Here is a 19551-nt window from a genome sequence, read left to right on the forward strand (position 1 = left end):
ATGGAACTGTTGCCTGAGGTATGTGAAGCCTTTATACCTGCTTCATTTGATTCATTAATAGCTGGATCAAAATGCCGTGCGATTACATTGGCATGCAGTTTTAAGAATGCTTCCAAGTCCCTTCCTTCTGTGATCAAATTCTAAGATCCTTAGATGGGCATTCACAACAAATCTAATACAAAGGGTGTCCCGGCCACTCTGTCACCTCCCACACACATCCCTTCTCCACCGGGCCAAATACAACAAAACAAAACTAGGGTATAAATATGTCAGGATGAGAAAGAAAAACATGTACGCAACATTCAAACACCGTCTGCCAATGTGAAGAAACAAGAGAATCGAGACAATCACACGCATACTTGGCCTGCTCCCATGGTCCAGTGAATGCCAGAGTTACCATGGTGGGAGGGAGCGGAGCAGCATCCCCAGGGCAGGCTTTGTCTGGGTGCCACTCAAACAGAGAGCTGGATTCATCTAAGGGTCTGTGTACTTTGGGGCAAGCCACCTCACACTGAAAAGGCCAGAGGAGAAGTGGAGTTTGGCTCCTCCTCATACCTCTGGGTCTCTCTTGGCATCCTGCCCTCCCCCAGTGAGATGCTGTCTAGGCTCCCCAGCCCTCCCATCTGTGAAAAAGTGGCACCAGGCACTTTCCAGGGAACAGGCTCTGAGGAGTCTCCTCCTGCTATGAAGAGGCTGCTGGTAGAAAGAGCCAGCTCCCTCCAAGGGAGTCAGTTCATAGCAGTCCTTAGAGGGGAAGGAAATGGCTTTGAGTGAGTGCTGGACAGTGCCTGAACTAGAAGCTGGGACCTCCTGGAAGGTCAAGCCATAGGTTAGGAGAGTTACAAAGTTACGGATGGCACAGCTCACTGAGACCCCCATTCCAAGGCAGAGAAGAGGATCTCCCTGGACCCCTAAAGCAGAGACTAAGCTAAGAATCCAGCCACGATTCCTGTCTTTTGGAGACCATGGTGGCTGCTGTACCACCTGGAAGTGTTACCTAGGGGACCCGATGCCATCCGGAAACTCAGTTATGAGTTGTGCTGCCTGTCGGCGGTGCTAGGTCACTACGGGGGTCTTATGCATAAAGCAGCCACATGTGTCTGTGCCCCGAAAAAGTAACAGGAATTTGAGGTTAACCTGATATACATAGTTCCAGACCAGTCAGGTCTACCTAGTGAGACTCTCTCAGGAAAAAAGAAAAAGGGGGAACAAAGTAGGAGAGTACTTTCTAAAGAGTTGGATCCACTACATGATGGCCGACAATGGTTTATCTTATTTACTCTTCAAACAGGATGAGAAAGACAGGAAGTAGAATTGTTGAGAGAAACTCAAGTTTCATTGAATGTTCTTCTTAGCCAAGCTAAAGAAATGGCCTCTCCAAAGTCAGTTGGCTCATCCTACTATGAGCTGCCTTTGGCCTCACAGTGAAACCAAACTGGTTTTCTTAGTTTATTTTTGTTGAATTCCTTTCCAAATAGAAACCACTAGAGTGTGCTGCACTGATAAGAAACTTTCATCCAGTGATCAATATTTATTGAACATCATCTTAGCTAGGAACTTAGATGAATGAGACCAACAGACCCTTCTAGAAGTGCAGAGGTGTGCTGACACAGTCTTGATGTCAGAGTTCAGCTCCCAGGAGAGCACTTGGCTATAAGAAACAACACAGGCCACTGGTACGCAGTCCACGTACAAGAAGCTCAATGTCTGGCACCACAGGGAATGGCAGCAGACAGTGGCAGGGCTGGAAGCCTCATGCAGGGCAGCAGGCGAAAGTGCAGACACAATGCACTAGGAATGACTCCTGCCCAAGATAGCCACGGCAAAGACAGAGGGCTCCCCAAGCATGAGCAGGTCTCCATCTGCAAAGGTCAAGGATGTAGAATCTAGAATCTTCCCATTGAAGTTAATCAAAAGCTTAGAATGAGGTTCCTGGACTCATTTTTACATCAACCTGGAGCCAAAGGAAATCCTTCCAGGTCTGATCCTGGTTCTCTAACTGGAAATCTTTCTGGAAATTCTTCAATGGCAGCTATGAGATGTACATGGTTTCGCACTTTCCCTGACACCAGAGATGCTGGGGGCCCAGTGAGAAGGTATTCTACAGACTGTCAAGTAGGGGCCAAGGTTTCTGCCATTTGAGTTGAGTGCCATCTCAGATACCAAAACAAAACTATGGCACAGCTCAGTCCTTCGAACAAAACAAACCCCACCAGCAAGTCACATGCTTTTCGTGTCCACTCTTTAAGACTCTTGTTTTAAGCTGCCCACTGCACATAGCATATAGACCAGGCACACAGGCACACAAGCATGTAGTAAGGCTACCCAAGCACTCAATACTGAGCATGTAGGAACCAGCTGCCAGACTCACAGACAGAAGCAACTTGCCTCAAGAGGAACTGACATAGACTCAGCCCTGAGCAGTCACAACACCTGCTTGAAGATACATGTCACCTGAATCTCACACACCAATAATCTAAGAATAATCTGAAAACTGAACTCTGCCAAAGCTTTAACGTTACAATGGAGAGAGGAGCACCTTAGCCACAGGGACCATCACCAGGTTCCCTGTCCATTCTCCATAGCAGCAGGTACATGATACATGGAACCCTGGCCATAAGAAGTACCAACCAAAGACCATAGGACTTGACACTCGCTGTCCTGATGTGACAACCACTGAGGAACCCTGACCAAGGCTCTCTGGGCATGTCTATAGTGGATGACTTGTTTGCTAGATTAGTTGAGATAAGAAGATCTTCCCACCATACATGGGACCATTCCCTGGGCTTAAGCCCTGCAATGCATAAATGGAAGCCAGTGAACCTGGCAACAGCGCTCATCTCTCTGCTTCCTGACTGAAAATGCGGTTTGGCCCGTTGCCACCTACTCTGCTCTGAGGACTTCCCTATTGTGAATCAAGAGCAACTCCTTCAAGTTGTTTTGCCGTAGCACTTCATCCCAGCAACATGAAAAGGAACCAGAAGCAACATCTACAAATCTCTCCTTTGTAACCACGATGCCCATCCAGGCCACCACAGAGAAGCTGGAGCCCTCAAAACAAGCTAACCTCTGAGGACAGCAGCAAGAGCCCTCCGTTCCTGGTTAAAGCATCACAAAAATTCAACGTGGACATGCCTAGTCCTGAACCCACAGTGTCTATCGGGCACACAGTATTCTTCTTGGAAACACTCTTACATCAGACAAGAAGGGAGGTGGTTGAGGGGCCAGGGCTAAAGTCAGCATCAGGGGCACACAGATCACACATGGCTTGGTGCCCGTGGGTGAGGTCACCTTTCTTTGTGAGGAAACATGCCCCTCCAGGGCAATGGTAAGGATGGAGTCTCGGAGAGAGAATAGTGACCCTGTGTGCCCAATGCAAGAAGCGACAGGACAGAGCAGCTGAGGAGAACCACTCTCAGACACCCCTAGTTTTCTCCTCAGCATCTCTGATTCTGGACCACTTTTTACCTGAGCCCCAAGATGCACACATTCCTCTGTGCCTTATCTTTACAAGTGCACGTTCATGCTTCCTTTTCTGCTTCCATTCCTTGCTTCCCCTCTGCTGATACAGCCATGGGCCCCACAGATCATAAGCTGGAGATGTATGACAGGCTCTGGGGCTCGGGGACTGCTATTGCTGATGTTCCTGCCATAGATTCTCTGCGGGATAGGACAGAATATACAAACTCTGTGCTCGTTTCCTCAGTGGGGTTGTTCGTGTTGGTAAACTGAAATTCAGTGCAAGTCTAACTGAAAGACAACGTGCAACACTGAGCAAGGAAGCTTTGCTAACCTGAGTTCTAGGTGACATGTGACTTCAGGCCTGGAGACCCTCTCTGTGTAGGACAGTCAAAAATGAAGAACCCAGCCCCCAAAGAGGTGAAATCCCCTGGTCACTGAAGGGTGGGGTGAGAGACAGAGGGGAAGAGATGTCCTCTCTTCGGAGAAAGCAATCTTCTGCAGCGCCCTGCTGTTGTCCAGCCTCCAGTCCCAGTCCCAGGATCCGGGTGGCCACCGTGACATGACTCTTGAGGCTGGCACAACACTCAGCAGAGCTGCACAGCATCTGATGGAAGCGGTTCTTTCTGGAGTGAGTGACCACTTCTCAACCAGCAGAATCCTCTGCAAAACCCTCCTGCCGCAGAGGAAGAAGCAGTCCGTACCCGTCCACCTGGTTTCCTGGTCGCCTGAAGCCTCCTAGAGAAAGGGTCTATGAGAATATTACAGGCTAAGAAGCTCGTTGAGTGAGTTGGGTCCTAGAAGCTTGGCTAACATTGGACAACCCAAGTGTTTGCTGAACATCCCTGGCTTCCCTTTGTGTCCTGCTTCCCACCTCACCCAGTTCCCTTTCCTCACCTTCTTACCCTCCGTACCCACCTGGCTCCGTCCTGCCAGCCCTTTTTCTCCTCTTCTCTATACCACAGCAGGCATGAACCGTAAGCTTCACCGCTTCATGCTCTTGGCTTGGCTTCAAAGGAGAATGGTAGGGTCCCTCTGAAGACAGCAGAAAAGACTTGTTCTTCAAAAGCATGAGATGGATTGATGCACCTGGAGCTCCTGGAGCTACTGCTCCTGCCCCAGGCTCTAGCTGGACCCTGCAGCTGGAACACAGCCCATGCCCAGGCCACAGGAGATATGGACAGCAGCTGGTCCCCACATGGGGAGGTCAGGCTGTTCAGGAGCCAGCCCGTGGGAGGTCAGAGGGGGCTGTGTGGTCTTCTGTGTCCAGTGTAGAAGGAGGTTGGGGCTTAGACTCCTCCCCTAAAAAGTGGCTGTGGCCTGGGCCAGCAGCTTCTCCTGAGCTTAGGGTCACAGCTTTCTGGACTGAGCACTGGAAGAGCTCCCAGTCGGAGGGGAAGGGGAGAGGACTTGCTGGAGCCCCTTCAGTCACACACAGGTCTGAGCCTCTCTTTCCACAGCACCATGTCAGAGATCTCAGTGAGTACACAGAGTTCCAAAGACTTTCTAGAAAGACTAGGTGTCCTAGTGTGCTTCTCCGTTACCATGATAAACAACCAGAACCAAACTCAACCTAGAAGATGGAGGAGCTTATTTGGCCCACACCTACACGGCACAGTGCTTCACTAGGGAAAGTCAAGGCAGAAACCCTGAAGAAAGATTAAAACAGAGGCCATGGAGGGGTGCTACTTACTGGCTGGCTCACCATGGCTTGATCAGCCTGCTTTCTTATACCCCCAGGACTACCAGCCCAGAGTTAGGACTGTCCACAATAAGGGTGACCCTCCCAAGCCAATGGTCAGTCAAGAAAACATGCCGTAGCCCTGCCCACAGGCCACTCTCAATTCCTCAGTCGAGTATCTCTCTTCCCAGATATGTGTAGGTTTGTGTCAAGTTGACGAATATCCAACCAGCACATTAGGAGTCTACATTACAGCTGGTACAGATTCCAGACACAGTAGGAGCCATGGTGGCTCTGGGGCCAATGTCCCTCTACAGCCTGGAGCTAAGCAGGATGAATGGGCAGAGAATAAGTCTCTGTGACACATCATGGCACTCACTGCCAGGCCAGATGAATCTGGGTGCCCTTTCCCATACATTGGCCCTATATCAACTCCATACATCAGCATCCAGCCCTTCTGCTCCCTTCTTTCTGGACAGAAGACACCTAAATGACGTAATACTCTATTGGTTGGCCTGTCTGACAAGAGCTCTGGCCAGAGAGGATCAAAGCAGGTAGTGAAGCTCCATAAATCAGAAAAAGAAAAGGGTATAATGGTCTCTGCCTCCCCATTTCCCAGTGTGAAGGACATCCAAAGCTAGAGACCCCTTCCTATGCCCTGATGCATCTGAGCATACAAACCTGGACAAAGTGGTTGTCACAGCTTCCTGCCTTCTGTCCTGGCTTTTGCTGTACACCCCAAACTTCCCGATTTAATACCTCCTCACCCACACACTGGCCCCTCACTATACCTGCTCTAGAAAAAATAAGAACCTCGGAAGCTTACTTCCAGTCTTTTGTCCTGTCCTATGAACCCATGTGTGCTGTTCCAAGCCAGGAGTGGCCATAGAACAGTGTGTCTAGGGACCCAGGAGCATCCTGAAGGCACTGGAGAACATCCCCAGGGACGGTCCAGCTGAAACCTACAGCCAGGTGGTTCCTCTCCCCGTCCCAAGCCTTGGGGATTCCCATCAAGGGAGTCAGCAAAGCAGAAACGCTGATGTGATTGTTTGTGAACGAGGCCCTGTAGCTGTTGGCTCCCCAAGTGATTCTAATGTTTAGGCTTAATGTCTTACCTTTCCCAGGGGCCTCTGTGCTTCAGCAGCTACAAGACCGGAGGGAAAGAGGTGATGGCATTTTGGAGTACCACAGCAGCTGTGGTAAAGAAATGCCCAAACTGGGGTCAGAAGAACTGGTTATGACATCCAGACCCATCCCTTGGTCCTCTAGGCCATACAGCAGGCCACCTGCCTACATCCTCTTTCCAAGTCACAAATGTACCTGGTGGCTCTGTAGTGGACCAGAAACCATTTGGAGACTCTAAAGGCTCAGAGAGCTGAGGCCTATTTGGACCCAAAATGAAACAGTCATGGCTTACACCTTACACAGAACCCACTGAAGGATGGACAGGGCGTAGACAAAGTATGATATAGCATGTGATTCTCTGACCATTAGCACCAAAGCAGCTTTCCCAGACTGTAGGTATCTCCTTGACTGTAGAATTTTCCTCTCCCCTAGCTTTCGCCCCAGAGAACAAACTGGAGCAGGTAAAACTCTATTTGCCAAAACTGAAAAAAATTCAGGAGGAAAATGAGACGTAACTGTGTGATTGGGCAGAATGAGATGGTGACAGAGCTGTCAAAGAAAGAGAAGTCAACTGGGAGAGAAAACAGGAAAAGAGAAGAGGCCAGGAGGCACGGACTGGGCTGGGATCCCTAGCTCAAACTGTGGAAACTGTGGAAAGGGAAGTAAGGGTTGGGAAGGAAAGACAGGTGGCAGAGAACAGAGGAGGAGCCAAAGAGCCTAGTCCTGCTTCCAGGACTTTCCAACTGGAGACTGCAGAATTTCCCCAACCCGGCAGGCCAGAGTTGAAGGCAGAGTGAGGACGCCATCTAGCGGCAGGGGCTGGAAGGGGGAGGGGGCCATGCCCAGGACACTGCCTCTTGGGGGGTGGGGCAGACACAAAGATTGGCCAGTGCTCCTCAGAGTGAAGGATGGAAAGGTGCTCGAAGGGTAAGAGCCTGCCGAAGCCCAGCAGGAGGAAGAGCTAGACGAATGAAAAGTAGCCCCTGGGAGTTGAGGGGATGGCTGGCCCCACCAGGCAGAGGCTGGACTCTGGAACCTCTTGCAGGCACAGGGAGGGGCCCAAATGGTCTAGAGGGGAGAGCAAAGAGAGGGAGCCATCTGGTGTCTGGAGGTGGAAGGCAGCAAGTGTCTGGTGTCTGGGAAGTGGGGAGTGGGAGGGATTCACCGGGAAGGAGGCAGAGAAGAAAGGCCACATGTCCCCCCACCCCACTCCCCTGTGGCCAGGCTCCTGGTCTCATTCTCAAGACAACAAATATGAACGGTGATTGCTTTTTATCCAAACGGTCTGCAGCCTGGAGCAAGAAGCAAGCTGCCCCTAGGTACAAGGAAAAAAACAACAGGGTTTAGCAAATAACCCTTCATTTTCCTTCTAAAGATCCTCCCAGGTTCCAGGAAGGCCAGCCCTTGCCAGACTCTCCTGGAACTAGCATCTCTTGTCCCTAGAGATGGAGTGGGGGCAGACAATAGGCCAGAGCATAACCAAGTCACCTCCTTCCCCACAGCCAAGAGGGAGCTGACTATGTCTGGGCACTCCTAGGCCAGTTGTGCCCACATGGAACGCAGGCAGTTTAGGGGTTTGTCTTCAAATCTCATCCGCTTATCCATCTGATGCCGAGGAGAGCTGGTGCAGGATCCATGCACCAGTCTATATCCAAAGACATCAAGAAGAGAGTGCTGGTCAGCATGCACAGAGAACAAGAAGAGAGGGAGGCAAGATGGGGCTCCAGGATGCTCAGGTCTTCTCAGGCCCAGCACCAGCTAGTAATATTACAGCTACATGCCATGCAGACCCGCCCTCCTGGGGCAAGAACACTGGGTCCCTTTTGTATATATTTTTCCCGGTTGCCCCCCCACCCCTGGTACTTAAAGGCTGGAGAGACTGGCTCTTATTTGGCCTACACGAAGCTGGGACCAACTCCCACTAAGAATCTGCACTTGGTCCTCATAAATCAAAGGATAGAGAACTCCAGAGAGGGCAGGTGTGAGAGCTTTAGTCAACCCCTTCCCACCCTGGGACAGTGAGGTTCTGCCCTCCTGCCAGTTGAGACTCATCCTAGGGAGTAGCAAGCACTTTCCTCTCCTCACACCAACTCAAAAGCAACCAAGGTTCTAAGCAAAGGGAACCTCTGAAACACCCCACTGAAGGTTGAGCTTGCACTGGGACAGGATCAGGAGCCAGAGGCTGGTCCCATGGGACAACACTGGAGGACTCGATCCCTGAGTAGGTACTCCATTCCTCATGAATAGCTCACCTCTACTGCTCATCCTAGAGGAATCTTGCCTGTGAGTGGGAAGGGAGAAAGGCCAGAGCAGAATCCCATCATCTATAAAAACAGGGAGTTTCACGGTCTATTTTTCTGGCTTAAGACTTTTCTTGAAATTTTTCTTTTTCCTGAAAAAGAGAGAGGGTTGGACATTCTGACAGTATTGACCTCTAGAAAGCATATCCTCTTCTAAGATGCCTCTTGTGGTCAGAACACTGTCCCCTAGATCCCTAAGATCTTCAGTCTGCAGGCCCTACACCTGGCCAGCTTCTGCCCTTGAAGACTAGCTTGCCAAGCTCCGGTGAAATACAACTGTGGTAAGGAGACTGAATTCCACATTCAACGTACCCCAGCCTGCACTTTGCTGGATTGATTGTGGGGGTGGCTCGTGTGTGCCACCTTGCCCACTCTCGGTTGCCTCCACCTGCCAAGCACACAGCAACCCCCACCCCCAGTACTGAGGTGCAGCACATGTACCCCACCCACTGCACCCTGCAGACATTCTGGACCTGCCCCTCAGCTCGGATGCATCCACCTGCAGTGGCTTGAGTGTGGTGCAGTCTGTGAGGCATGATGAAGGACAGTATTTTAGAGCACTTAAAACAGCAACTCTTTAGGTCGTGGTCACTTGTGATTATCCTCTCTCCAAAGATGCTAACTATTCAGGAGATGCTGGGTGAGGTGTTTCCACAACCCTGGGATATCTATCCTGCTCACTCACATCTGGGGATAGGGTGTAAACAAGGTAAATAGGAGGGAGGCAGCTTTGCCTTCGATGGTCGAAGCTTGTAGGGGGGGAAGCATCTGTACTGTCCTTTAAAAACTTATGCTGGCTTTAACCAAAGCATCTACCATTTAGAGAAAGTAAGGGGGAAGCAGCCGTGAACACAAAGCAGGCAGTGCGGGGTATTATTCCAATAAACAGGCCTCCTCCCTCGCACCCACCTTTACCTTAGTAAAGACTTTTCTTTTCTTTTCTTTCCTTTTTTCAAACTAGAAGCCTTCAGGTGAAAATAAAGCCACAGCAGCCAGAGGGGGGAGAAATGTAGTCTTTCTCAGGGTTAACATCTGAAGACAAGCTTGTGCGGCTTGGCCAATCAGATGCGCCCCTGCCAGCTATAATATAGTGCGAAAGGCAGCCTGTCTCACAAGCTCTCCAGCCTTGCTACCATTTAAAATCAGGCTCTTTTTGTCTTTTAATTGCCGTCTCGAGACCCAACTCCGATGTGTTCCGTTACCAGCGACCGGCAGCCTGCCATCGCAGCCCCTGTCTGGGTGGGGATCGGAGACAAGTCCCCTGCAGCAACAGCAGGCAAGGTTATATAGGAAGAGAAAGAGCCAGGCAGCGCCAGAGGGAACGAACGAGCCGAGCGAGGAAGGGAGAGCCGAGCGCAAGGAGGAGCGCACACGCACACACCCGCGCGTACCAGCTCGCGCACAGACCGGCGCGGGGACGGCTCGCAAGTCCTCAGGTTCCGCGGACGAGATGCTGCTGCTGCTGGCCAGATGTTTTCTGGTGGCCCTTGCTTCCTCGCTGCTGGTGTGCCCCGGACTGGCCTGTGGGCCCGGCAGGGGGTTTGGAAAGAGGCGGCACCCCAAAAAGCTGACCCCTTTAGCCTACAAGCAGTTTATCCCCAACGTAGCCGAGAAGACCCTAGGGGCCAGCGGCCGATATGAAGGGAAGATCACAAGAAACTCCGAACGATTTAAGGAACTCACCCCCAATTACAACCCCGACATCATATTTAAGGATGAGGAAAACACTGGAGCAGACCGGCTGATGACTCAGGTAGAGACCCATTGCGGGTGGGAAACGGGTTCCTTCCCTGGAGGGGGGGTGCGTGTGACCAAGCAGTCAGCCCTGCTCTGTTTGCTCTTTGGGCAGGTAGAAAGGCGGCTTGCTCTCTCCTTCCCCACCCACCTGCCCACCTAGCACTCCTCTTCCGGGAGGAGAAAGGAGGTGAAGGGTCCAGCAGGAAGTTTAGGGTTTGGTGGAATGGAGCACCAGAAGATGGGGTTTTCTATCTTATTAGTCTCATTTAGTTAGTCTCGCGGGACGACCTCCTCTAACTACCTGTATTCTACCCTGAAACTTGGAAAGACCTTCACTCTGTGGGTGTCTGCCCTTTTCAAGTGGAGACAGAAAATGGAGGGAGTGGGGATGCCCTGTACACTTCAAGGGGCCTCCAGGTCACTGCAAACATAGCCGGGAGCATTTCCAGCCCCTAGCTCCCACCTTTCCCTTCTCTGTGTTTTTCTCCCAAGACCACCCCACCCTTTACCCCACCACTACCAAAGAACTGTAACTGGGAAAGCTGAGGAGAGGGCAATTGTGACAAAAGGCAGAAGCTCCAGAGTCGCCCGTCTTGTCCCCACTGTCTCGCGTAGCCTGACTGCGATCCCGTCGTCCTCAATTGTGCCGGTCGAGAATGTATTGATATTTCTTTAAGGATGCTCCTCAGTTCTCCAGAGCCCGCGGTACCTTAGGGGAGGGACTTGGAACTTGCTGGCTTTGCAATCCCTTTAATTTTCAACCTGCTTGCATAAGAATTAGACGCGAATAAATATTCGGCGACCAGGGTGGATAGACGGAAGGCAAAGCCTCTCTTCCCATCCCACCTCCTTTGAGATTTCTAGGCTACCAATCTTCCAGCCAAACCGAGACTTTCTGAAACTCCATGCACGTATGACTGGAGCTGGAAATGGGTTTCCTTGCAAATATAGGTCAGCATCCTTTTTACTGCCCTATTAAAATATTCAAGTCCTACCTTTAGGGCTAGGTGCGTCAAGCGGCTGGAGGGGCGGCGCTGGCGGGGCGCAAGTGCAGGGGGCGGGGGCTGGAGAAAACAAGAGTGGAACAGCCCGCGCGACGCGACGCGACGCGACGCGCAGCTCGCCACCGGGTACCTGCTGTGTGGGAAGCCTAGGAGACTAGTCTTAGGGTGGCAGGCCAGAGCTGGAGCAAAAGGAAGTCGTGGAGGCTGAGTACAGGGCCATTCTCTCTCCATCTCCCTCATCTGCTCCCGACCACCTTAAATCTGGACCGCGAGTGTGGGGGCGCGCGCGCGCGCGGGAGTCGGGGAGCTGCGCGAGCCAGTTAACTCTGCGCGGACCGCGGGGCGCCCGACTGGTCCGGCTTGCAAGAGCGAGTTCTCCCGCTGGCCCCGGGCACCCATCCCCTGGCTACCCTATTCGCCTCCCCTCCCGAGGGGGGGGGGGCATCTCAGGATAAGGAGGTCCTTGGGAAGGTGCGATCAGAGAAAAGATTACCAATGCAAAGAGGCCTGTCGTGGACACGCAGGGTCCTCATCTCGGATGGGTCTGCAAGGGGGTCCTCGGCTGGCCCGCTCCCTAGTCCGGCCCGCCGGGCCTCTGCGTGTCGCAGAGCTGGGAGAGCGCCGAGCCTTGGTAGACGCCTTTCAGCCCGGCTTACTCCTGCGCTATCGATCCCGAGGCTAGGGTTTCAGCGCGCGGGGGTTGAGCTCCGGCGGCTTGTCCCTGACCCTGCAGGCGCGGAGTGCGCCGGGCCCGAGCGCAGGGCTCCGAGCGCGCTCACTCTCTAGGGCGCGCAGGCAGGGGTTGAGCCGCGAGAAGTCGCAAGGCAGGGAGCCCCGCGGGTCTGACCTGGACTGCAACCCCGCCACCCTCGCGGCCCCTCGGCCTCAGCGCCCTAAACGGAGATCCCCAATTAAGTCCTTTCCCTCACGCCACCCTTCCAGTCAGGGACCCGGAGCTTAGCCTCCCTACAACGGATCACTCTCGCCGCCGCCTCGTGCGCGCGCGAGCAGTATTTGAACTTCTGACCTTCTGTCAAGTTCCTTTAGACGAAGGAAACGAAAACAAATACTTTTCTCCCTTGGGCAGTGGTCATTCTGGTTCCCAACACAAAAAGAGGTGGTAGAGACAGCAAAAGTGGGGGTGGGGAAGGCCAGGCCAGGATCTTCTCACCCACCCTGCAAAGATCCCCCAAAATGAGGGTGGCTGTAAAGGTGGCAGTCTAGGAAGTTCCCCTTGGTACAACCCTCGCTGGTTCTTATTCCGGGTTGGCAGAGATAAGAGGGAATGGGAAGGAAGGAGGTGGCGAGAAGGCAGGACTAGAGGTGAAGGGGTGAAGCCAGGGAATCTCCGGGGAACCTGCCATCCGCCCCTTCCACCCACCCATCCCCCCTTTAACAACCACTTGGTTCGGGCCGAGGTCCCCTCTCTTCAGTCTCTCCTGCCTCCCAGTCTGTCTCTCTAAAGTGACTGAGCCCAAGTCCCTCAACCATGGCAGGACCGTCCCCAGTGGAACTTTCTGAGCAGTTCTGGATCGCAGGAGCTCCTGGTTAATATTAACTCCGGAGAGGGAAGCGCAGACAGACACTCTCCTAAAGCAGTCCAAGCCCCAGAGAGTGCCAGGCTGTTGTGCCCGCGGCCAGGGGTCTGGGGTGGGAGGCAGCAAGGGCCTGATCTGCAGGATCTGCCGGCTGAAGTGGGGGGAACCACCTGAAGAGCCAGGTTGAATAATTTCCTACGTGCTTAGGAGTTAGCCAGGAAAAGGAGGCCAGGTGTGGGTTTGAAGAATAGTTTTCTGCTTTGAAGAGTAGGGTCTGTCCCCGCCCCCCAGTTAGGAGAAGAGTGAAGTAAGGTGTGTTTAGAGAGTGGAGTCTCTCTTGAAGTGAGACGCCACCTCCCTCACAATGTGGGAAGCCCACCTTTGGACGTGACAGTCCCTGCTCTGAGCTCCTGGACTGCGCTGGTGTGCAGATCCGGGAGGCGAGCTGGAGGCTTCAGGAACAACTTGGCCTCTTGCAGACACAAAGCTGGGCCCCAGTGACCCTGCTGGGCTTCACGGTGGCTGCACAGAGTCGGGCTTGATTAGCGGCACACGACCCAATGAATTAATAACCGGGCTGAGCTTCCCGGCTTTGCCGACATTCCCTCCCAGAGCGGGCGGGGGAGTACCCGGCATCTCCCTGCTGAGTTGCGCTGGGCCTGGTGTCCGGGAGGGTTCTGAGGCACCGGTGCCAACTCAGGGACCATCAGAGTTGGCCTCTCCGAGTCTAGGGACTGTCTCGACCCAAAGCTCTTTGCCTGGGTCCTCTGTGTCTACCCTGGTGGCGCAGCTCAGGATACTGGGCTCCAGAGCCCTGTCCATCGTACCCTCGCTCTCCCCTACTGCCGAATGGGAAGCTTGTTAAGGCCACATCACAAGCTTCCCCCCATTCCCACCCCCCTAGAAAGAAGGGAGCGAGTGGAGTGCAGGTTGGAATAAAGGAGGAGATAAGCAGAACGTAGCACGGTGTGCGCCTGCGCGCAGCGACTTTGATTCTCGGTACTAAACTGACTCTGGCTCCAGGACTGATTTTCATATAAAACAGATTCAGTCCCCAAGATTGAACTCCAACTCTGTCTTTCGGACTTTTCTCCTTAAGAAAACTGTTCGCAGGTCCAGAAACTTACCAGAGCGGACCTGTTGTTACTGCATCCCTCCCATGTGCTGTGCTTTGAACTCTACAACCATACTCCTGGGCCTCATTGTTGCCAAATACACGCCTTTTCCTGATGCACACACATTTCTCTGTTCATGAAAGACTGGGCAACAATCTTTTGCAAGAGTCTCCCTGGCTACATCTAGAGCCCTGTCATCTAGGGGCCACTCTCCCATCCCTGTAGCCTGCTAGCTATCCTCTCAGCCTGAAGGATCATGGGTTGTCAGTCTTACCCTCTGCAGAAATTATTCCTGCCACCACGGGGGTCCAGTTCTCTGGGTAATGTGCCCTTACCATGTTAACTCCACTCACACCTCCCCAAGCCAGTATGCCACCAGCAGCAGCATAAAATTCCAAGCACTGAGTTAGCCACCCAGCACACAGACACTGGACTCCCCTCTTTAGGATATCTTTGCCTTAGCGTGTGACCCAACAGTGCCTCCACTATCCCCAGTTCAACTGTGCCCTGCAAGGGAGGAGGCAGGGTAAGGAGAGTTTCACAGAAGACCCTCTCTTGGGCAGGGCTCAGAAGCCTTGGGCCTTGCTGGCTCCCCATCCCCCTACCTTTCCCACCCCACCCCCATCCACTTGTTAAGTTTGCTCTTCAAACTTGCCGGACACCATTCTGTGCAGGGCCAAGAAAACAAGAGGGGAGGAAGAGAACTGGTCAAAGAAAACAGGAACACAATCAGGCCACAGACCAGCCTGGCAGAGAGGAGCTCCTTGCAGGAAAGAATGTGGCTGCCTAGACCAAGAATGTTTGTCCTCTGCCCTGCCTATGCTGGACACCAGCATTCACCTGCTTGCTTGTCCTTGGCCCACTGCCCACCCCTCAGCGTTGCTATGGATTTCCTCAGGCCCAGCAGGTATAGGGAAGGCCTGACCTCCAAAATAACACAGGACTTCTAACCCCTAAAGTATGCCAGGAGTCCTGTCTCACCAAAGCGCATCTGGAATCTCAAATGGTTCTTGTTTCTCAGGCCATGGTGCTACTGTTTCTGAGTTCGAGACAGGCTGTCAGTTGGTTCCTGGGAAAACCTGCCCCTCCGGCAGCTGCCATGCCCCCACCCCCATGTCCTCATTCACTCAACCCCTGCGTCCTGGACCTGTGGTTGGTGGAGAAACCACCAACGACTGTGTCTGCCACTTAGGGTTTCTCCCTTCTCCCCACAGAGGTGCAAAGACAAGTTAAATGCCTTGGCCATCTCCGTGATGAACCAGTGGCCTGGAGTGAAGCTTCGAGTGACTGAGGGCTGGGATGAGGACGGCCATCATTCAGAGGAGTCTCTACACTATGAGGGTCGAGCAGTGGACATCACCACGTCTGACAGGGACCGCAGCAAGTATGGCATGCTGGCTCGCCTGGCTGTGGAGGCAGGCTTCGACTGGGTCTACTATGAATCCAAAGCTCACATCCACTGCTCTGTGAAAGCAGGTAAGTTAGCCTCCTCTTCGTGGCTTTTCTCCATCACCCTCCACCTCCCACCCTTCCCACCAGAAGGTCTGGAAAAACACAGGGCAGAAGGGAGAGTCAAGAAAAGGGAGGAATGCTCTTGAAAATCATAGCCTGTGACCCCTCCCCAGTCGGGTACTTCTGCAACCTTTTAGGCTACATGCCAGCATATCTGGGTGCTTTCCAGAGCCCCCTGTTTCAGGTACTAGAGACAGAGGGTATCAGAGAGCATTGTGGAAGGGGGTCCTCCTGGTGATTACAGAGCTCTCCTTGATCTCTTCTCTCATTTAGGGCTTAAGAACCCACTGCCACCCCCTCTCCCTCCCCCATGGGCAGAAGGGTCTGTCCAGGACATAAACCCGGGCACTGGCTCCTCCCCGCTGGGAGTCTGTGGATTTTAAACTAACTTAACTCACTCGCTAAGCCTGTGCTGGGAAAGGCCTGGTGGGAGGTAATAAACTCTTTACTTCCAACGTCGGGAGACCGCAAGCCTAGAAGCATCCGTTCTTATTAGGAGCCCAGCTGGGATTCAGAAAGTCCCTGGCAGAACTGCGGAAGGCGATCCGCTGGAGCAGCTGCCCCCAGCCGGCACGAGGCGGAGTTCCCTGGGCCTGCAACGCCACACGCTGTTGGGGGGGAGGTACAGCTAGGGAGGCAGGCAGCCAGCGCACGTGCCTCTGTGAATTGTGTTCGCGGACAGGCGGCTCACGGTGACTTTCCATAGAGCTCTGTCCTTCCCGAGACCCACCCCCACCTAAGCTTCCCAAGTTTCCAAAACCGTATTTTACTGACACATGTTAGTTGGAAATAATTTAAACGTCAAGAAACACTAAGTGGCAGCAATAGTTGGTGAGGGTGCACAGGAGTGGCGATGGGAAGTCCTGTAGGAAGGTGTTGGCTTCGGGAGTTCCACCTCACCAGGCTCCTTGCAGGACCCTGGCCCCGGAGCTCCTATTAGTCTGGGGGCGGGAAATACAGTTGGAGGGCCCAGGCCCTAAGTAAGCCCTTCCCTGGGTGTTAAGGCTGCGCTGAACACACAAGGCTTCCCTGCCACCCCTGTTCGCGGAGTCCCTCTGGCAGGAGTCCCTAGGGGATCTCCTCACAAATGAGCAGCGGTAATCCAGCCCGGAGGGTCCCGAAGGCAGTGCAGACCCCGGCCTGGGAGGGCAGCTCATTGGCATTCTACACACGCGGGCTGGGGCGCCGCGCCTTGTGTGTCAAGCGGGGTCGTGCGACTCGACGACTACTCCGGCTCGCTAGAGCCCCGGGTCGCATTCCGGGGAGCTACCGAGTGCTTCCAATGGCCAGCCCCGCACTTCATGCCAGGGAAAACGATGAGAAGATTAAAAGCCTTCTGTAATTCCAGCAGGAAGATTCTTTCTGGCAATCTCTATTTGCCAAAAGCATGATCCTGGAGATTGGAATGCAAAGAGACTGGGACCTCCCCCCGCCTCCCTGGCCCCCCGCGCTCCGCCCTATCCTTAATTATTGTCCTCTGGGACAGTGAACCTCCGAGAGCTACGGAGGGCTGGGTAAAGCGGGTAGTCAAGGGGCCTTGAGAACCCGCGCTTCCAGCGCTCCTAGCAGGCCTGGCCATTTAAAATTCAAATACACATCTCGAGTGCTTGGAAAAGAGGCCGGGCTGTGCAAATAGTGCCTTGTGAGGCCCGGGCTTCTGGAGAGTCCCTGTGTGTGAACTGCACGAGGGGGAGGGGTTTGCACCTGAGCAAATAGGGAGGGGGCCGCCAGCGAGCTGCAGAGTGAGCTGAGAATGGGGGTGGGGGTCTGGAAGTGTCCCCTCTTCCAAGGCTGTCTCCTATTTATCCCACAAATCACAATGACAATACCAGGCTCTTTATTGGATTTTAATTAGAAAATCCACACAAGTCTCGGGCTTTCACACCTCGGGCAAGCCTCTGGAATGTTTGTCCAGTTGCTACAACGACTACTGCTATTTTTCGATCTCCGCTCCCTGGTCATCCACCGACCAACACCAAGGCCCTCACTGAGGAGGCCGGAGGCGGGGGCAGCCAGGGTTCCCGCCGCACAGCCTCAAAGCACTGCGCACAGGGAGGCGCAGCGCCCTGCTGTCCGGGCGGGAAAGAGGAAAGTGCGCCTGGCGCCCGTGCGAGCTCAAGGAGGCTTCCTCAGGAATCCAAGTGGAGAGTAAATATCCTTCTGGGTTCGCGGCGAGGCTGGGTGCATAGGAGGGGAGGGGGAAGACAGGGCCCGAGGCAGGAGAAAGGCTGGGAGTGTCCCCTGCCTCTTGGAGCAAACAGCCGGCTAAATTTTACCGGTGTGGGAGCAATCTTGGAGGGTCATTCAGGAATGCGCCTGACTGTGAATTTAGCCACTAGAGCGCTGGGATTGTTGGCATAGGGCGGCCTGCTCTGGACCAGTCTAGATCTACCCCCACCCCCACCCCTGCCTCTCCGCCCCCAAGCGCGCGCCCCTGGTCCAGCCGAGTGGGACCTGAACGTGCGCCGTCACGCATACACGCACGTATTCGCACTAGGCGTACCTGTCTCCTTTGGCACTGAACCTTGGGTCTCTCTCTACCCCGCAGAGAACTCCGTGGCGGCCAAATCTGGCGGCTGCTTCCCGGGATCAGCCACAGTGCACCTGGAGCAGGGTGGCACCAAGTTAGTGAAGGATCTAAGTCCCGGGGACCGCGTGCTGGCGGCTGACGACCAGGGCCGGCTGCTGTACAGCGACTTCCTCACCTTCCTGGACCGCGACGAAGGTGCCAAGAAGGTCTTCTACGTGATCGAGACGCGGGAGCCGCGGGAGCGTCTGCTGCTCACCGCCGCGCACCTGCTCTTCGTGGCGCCGCACAACGACTCCGGGCCCACTCCGGGACCGAGCCCACTCTTCGCCAGCCGCGTGCGTCCGGGGCAGCGCGTGTACGTGGTGGCTGAACGCGGCGGGGACCGCCGGCTGCTGCCCGCCGCGGTGCACAGCGTAACGCTACGAGAGGAGGCGGCGGGTGCGTACGCGCCGCTCACGGCGCACGGCACCATTCTCATCAACCGGGTGCTCGCCTCGTGCTACGCAGTCATCGAGGAGCACAGCTGGGCACACCGGGCCTTCGCGCCCTTCCGCCTGGCGCACGCGCTGCTGGCCGCGCTGGCACCCGCCCGCACGGACGGCGGGGGCGGGGGCAGCATCCCTGCCCCGCAATCTGTAGCGGAAGCGAGGGGCGCAGGGCCGGCTGCGGGCATCCACTGGTACTCGCAGCTGCTGTACCACATTGGCACCTGGCTGTTGGACAGCGAGACCCTGCATCCCTTGGGAATGGCAGTCAAGTCCAGCTGAAGTCCGACGGGACCGGGCAGGGGGCGTGGGGGCGGGCGGGGCGGGAAGCGACTGCCAGATAAGCAACCGGGAAAGCGCACGGAAGGAGACTTTTAATTATAAGAATAATTAATAATAATAATAATAATAATAACAATAAAAAGTAGGACAGTCCAAAGTAGACTATAAGGAAGCAAAGACCCCGGGGAGTTCTGTTGTTGTGTTTAGTTTAAATATTTTTTTTTAATTTTTTCGTTATTGTCTTGTTTGGGTTATTTTTCTCCTCCCCTGGCTATTTATTTGTTTCGTATGAATAGATGTTTTAAATAATATGAACGGACCTTCAAGAGCCTTAACTAGTTTGTGTCTTGGATAATTTATTATCGTGTGAACTGTACTCACAGTGGGGGAAAGATTATTTTGTGAGGCCAAGCAACCTGCTGAAAGTCTATTTTTCTACATGTCCCTTGTCCTGCGTGTCAGAAGGCAAAACTCCGCATTCCTCGCCTGCTCTGCTCCTGCTTTTCCGCAAGTGTAAACTAGAACCTGCTCCATGGGGGTCCACAAATTATATTTTTATACACAGAATTGTAAATTAGATTTTTGAGAGATCAATACTTAACTGAATGACATTTCATTTTTTGAAATAGTGTAAAATATGAAAATATATTATTTTAATTTAACTATTTTCCAATGTAACAGCCGTCTTCTGTACTGCCTTCTAGGTATGTATTTGCTTTGTAACCGCCACTTTGGTCATGTTCTTGGAAACTAAGACTGTTAACGCACACATACACACTTTTT

The 19551-nt window shown here is 53.6% G+C and overlaps 1 protein-coding gene and 1 long non-coding RNA gene across 13 annotated transcripts; one reads left to right on the forward strand and one right to left on the reverse strand.

Annotated features, from left to right (window-relative positions):
* Positions 1–1492: 1492 nt before the first annotated feature.
* LOC102546975 (uncharacterized) lies at positions 1493–12539 on the reverse strand. Of its 12 annotated transcripts, none has more exons than XR_015685882.1 (10): positions 11800–12539; positions 11298–11366; positions 10823–11064; positions 10249–10355; positions 9957–10086; positions 8518–8657; positions 6256–7580; positions 4378–4494; positions 3794–4210; positions 1493–3660 (listed from the first exon to the last, which is right to left on the reverse strand). It is a non-coding gene; the product is annotated as an uncharacterized LOC102546975 (long non-coding RNA). The 12 variants fall into 12 exon arrangements; XR_015685883.1 differs by lacking the exon at positions 1493–3660 and adding an exon at positions 7754–7910 and having other exon boundaries at positions 3695–4197; positions 10837–11064; positions 11800–12311; XR_015685878.1 differs by lacking the exon at positions 1493–3660 and adding an exon at positions 7754–7910 and having other exon boundaries at positions 3695–4210; positions 10823–11067; positions 11298–11485; positions 11800–12063.
* Positions 9702–18855, forward strand: Shh (sonic hedgehog signaling molecule). The gene is given in 3 exon segments (NM_017221.1): positions 9702–10318; positions 15174–15435; positions 18020–18855. Coding segments are annotated over 3 exon segments (1314 nt in total). The 5' UTR covers positions 9702–10015; the 3' UTR covers positions 18769–18855.
* The last annotated feature ends 696 nt before the right edge of the window (positions 18856–19551 follow it).

This window comes from Rattus norvegicus, chromosome 4 (assembly GCF_021556685.1).
Source record: "Rattus norvegicus strain SHRSP/BbbUtx chromosome 4, alternate assembly SHRSP_T2T, whole genome shotgun sequence".
Classification (NCBI taxonomy): Eukaryota; Metazoa; Chordata; class Mammalia; order Rodentia; family Muridae; genus Rattus; species Rattus norvegicus.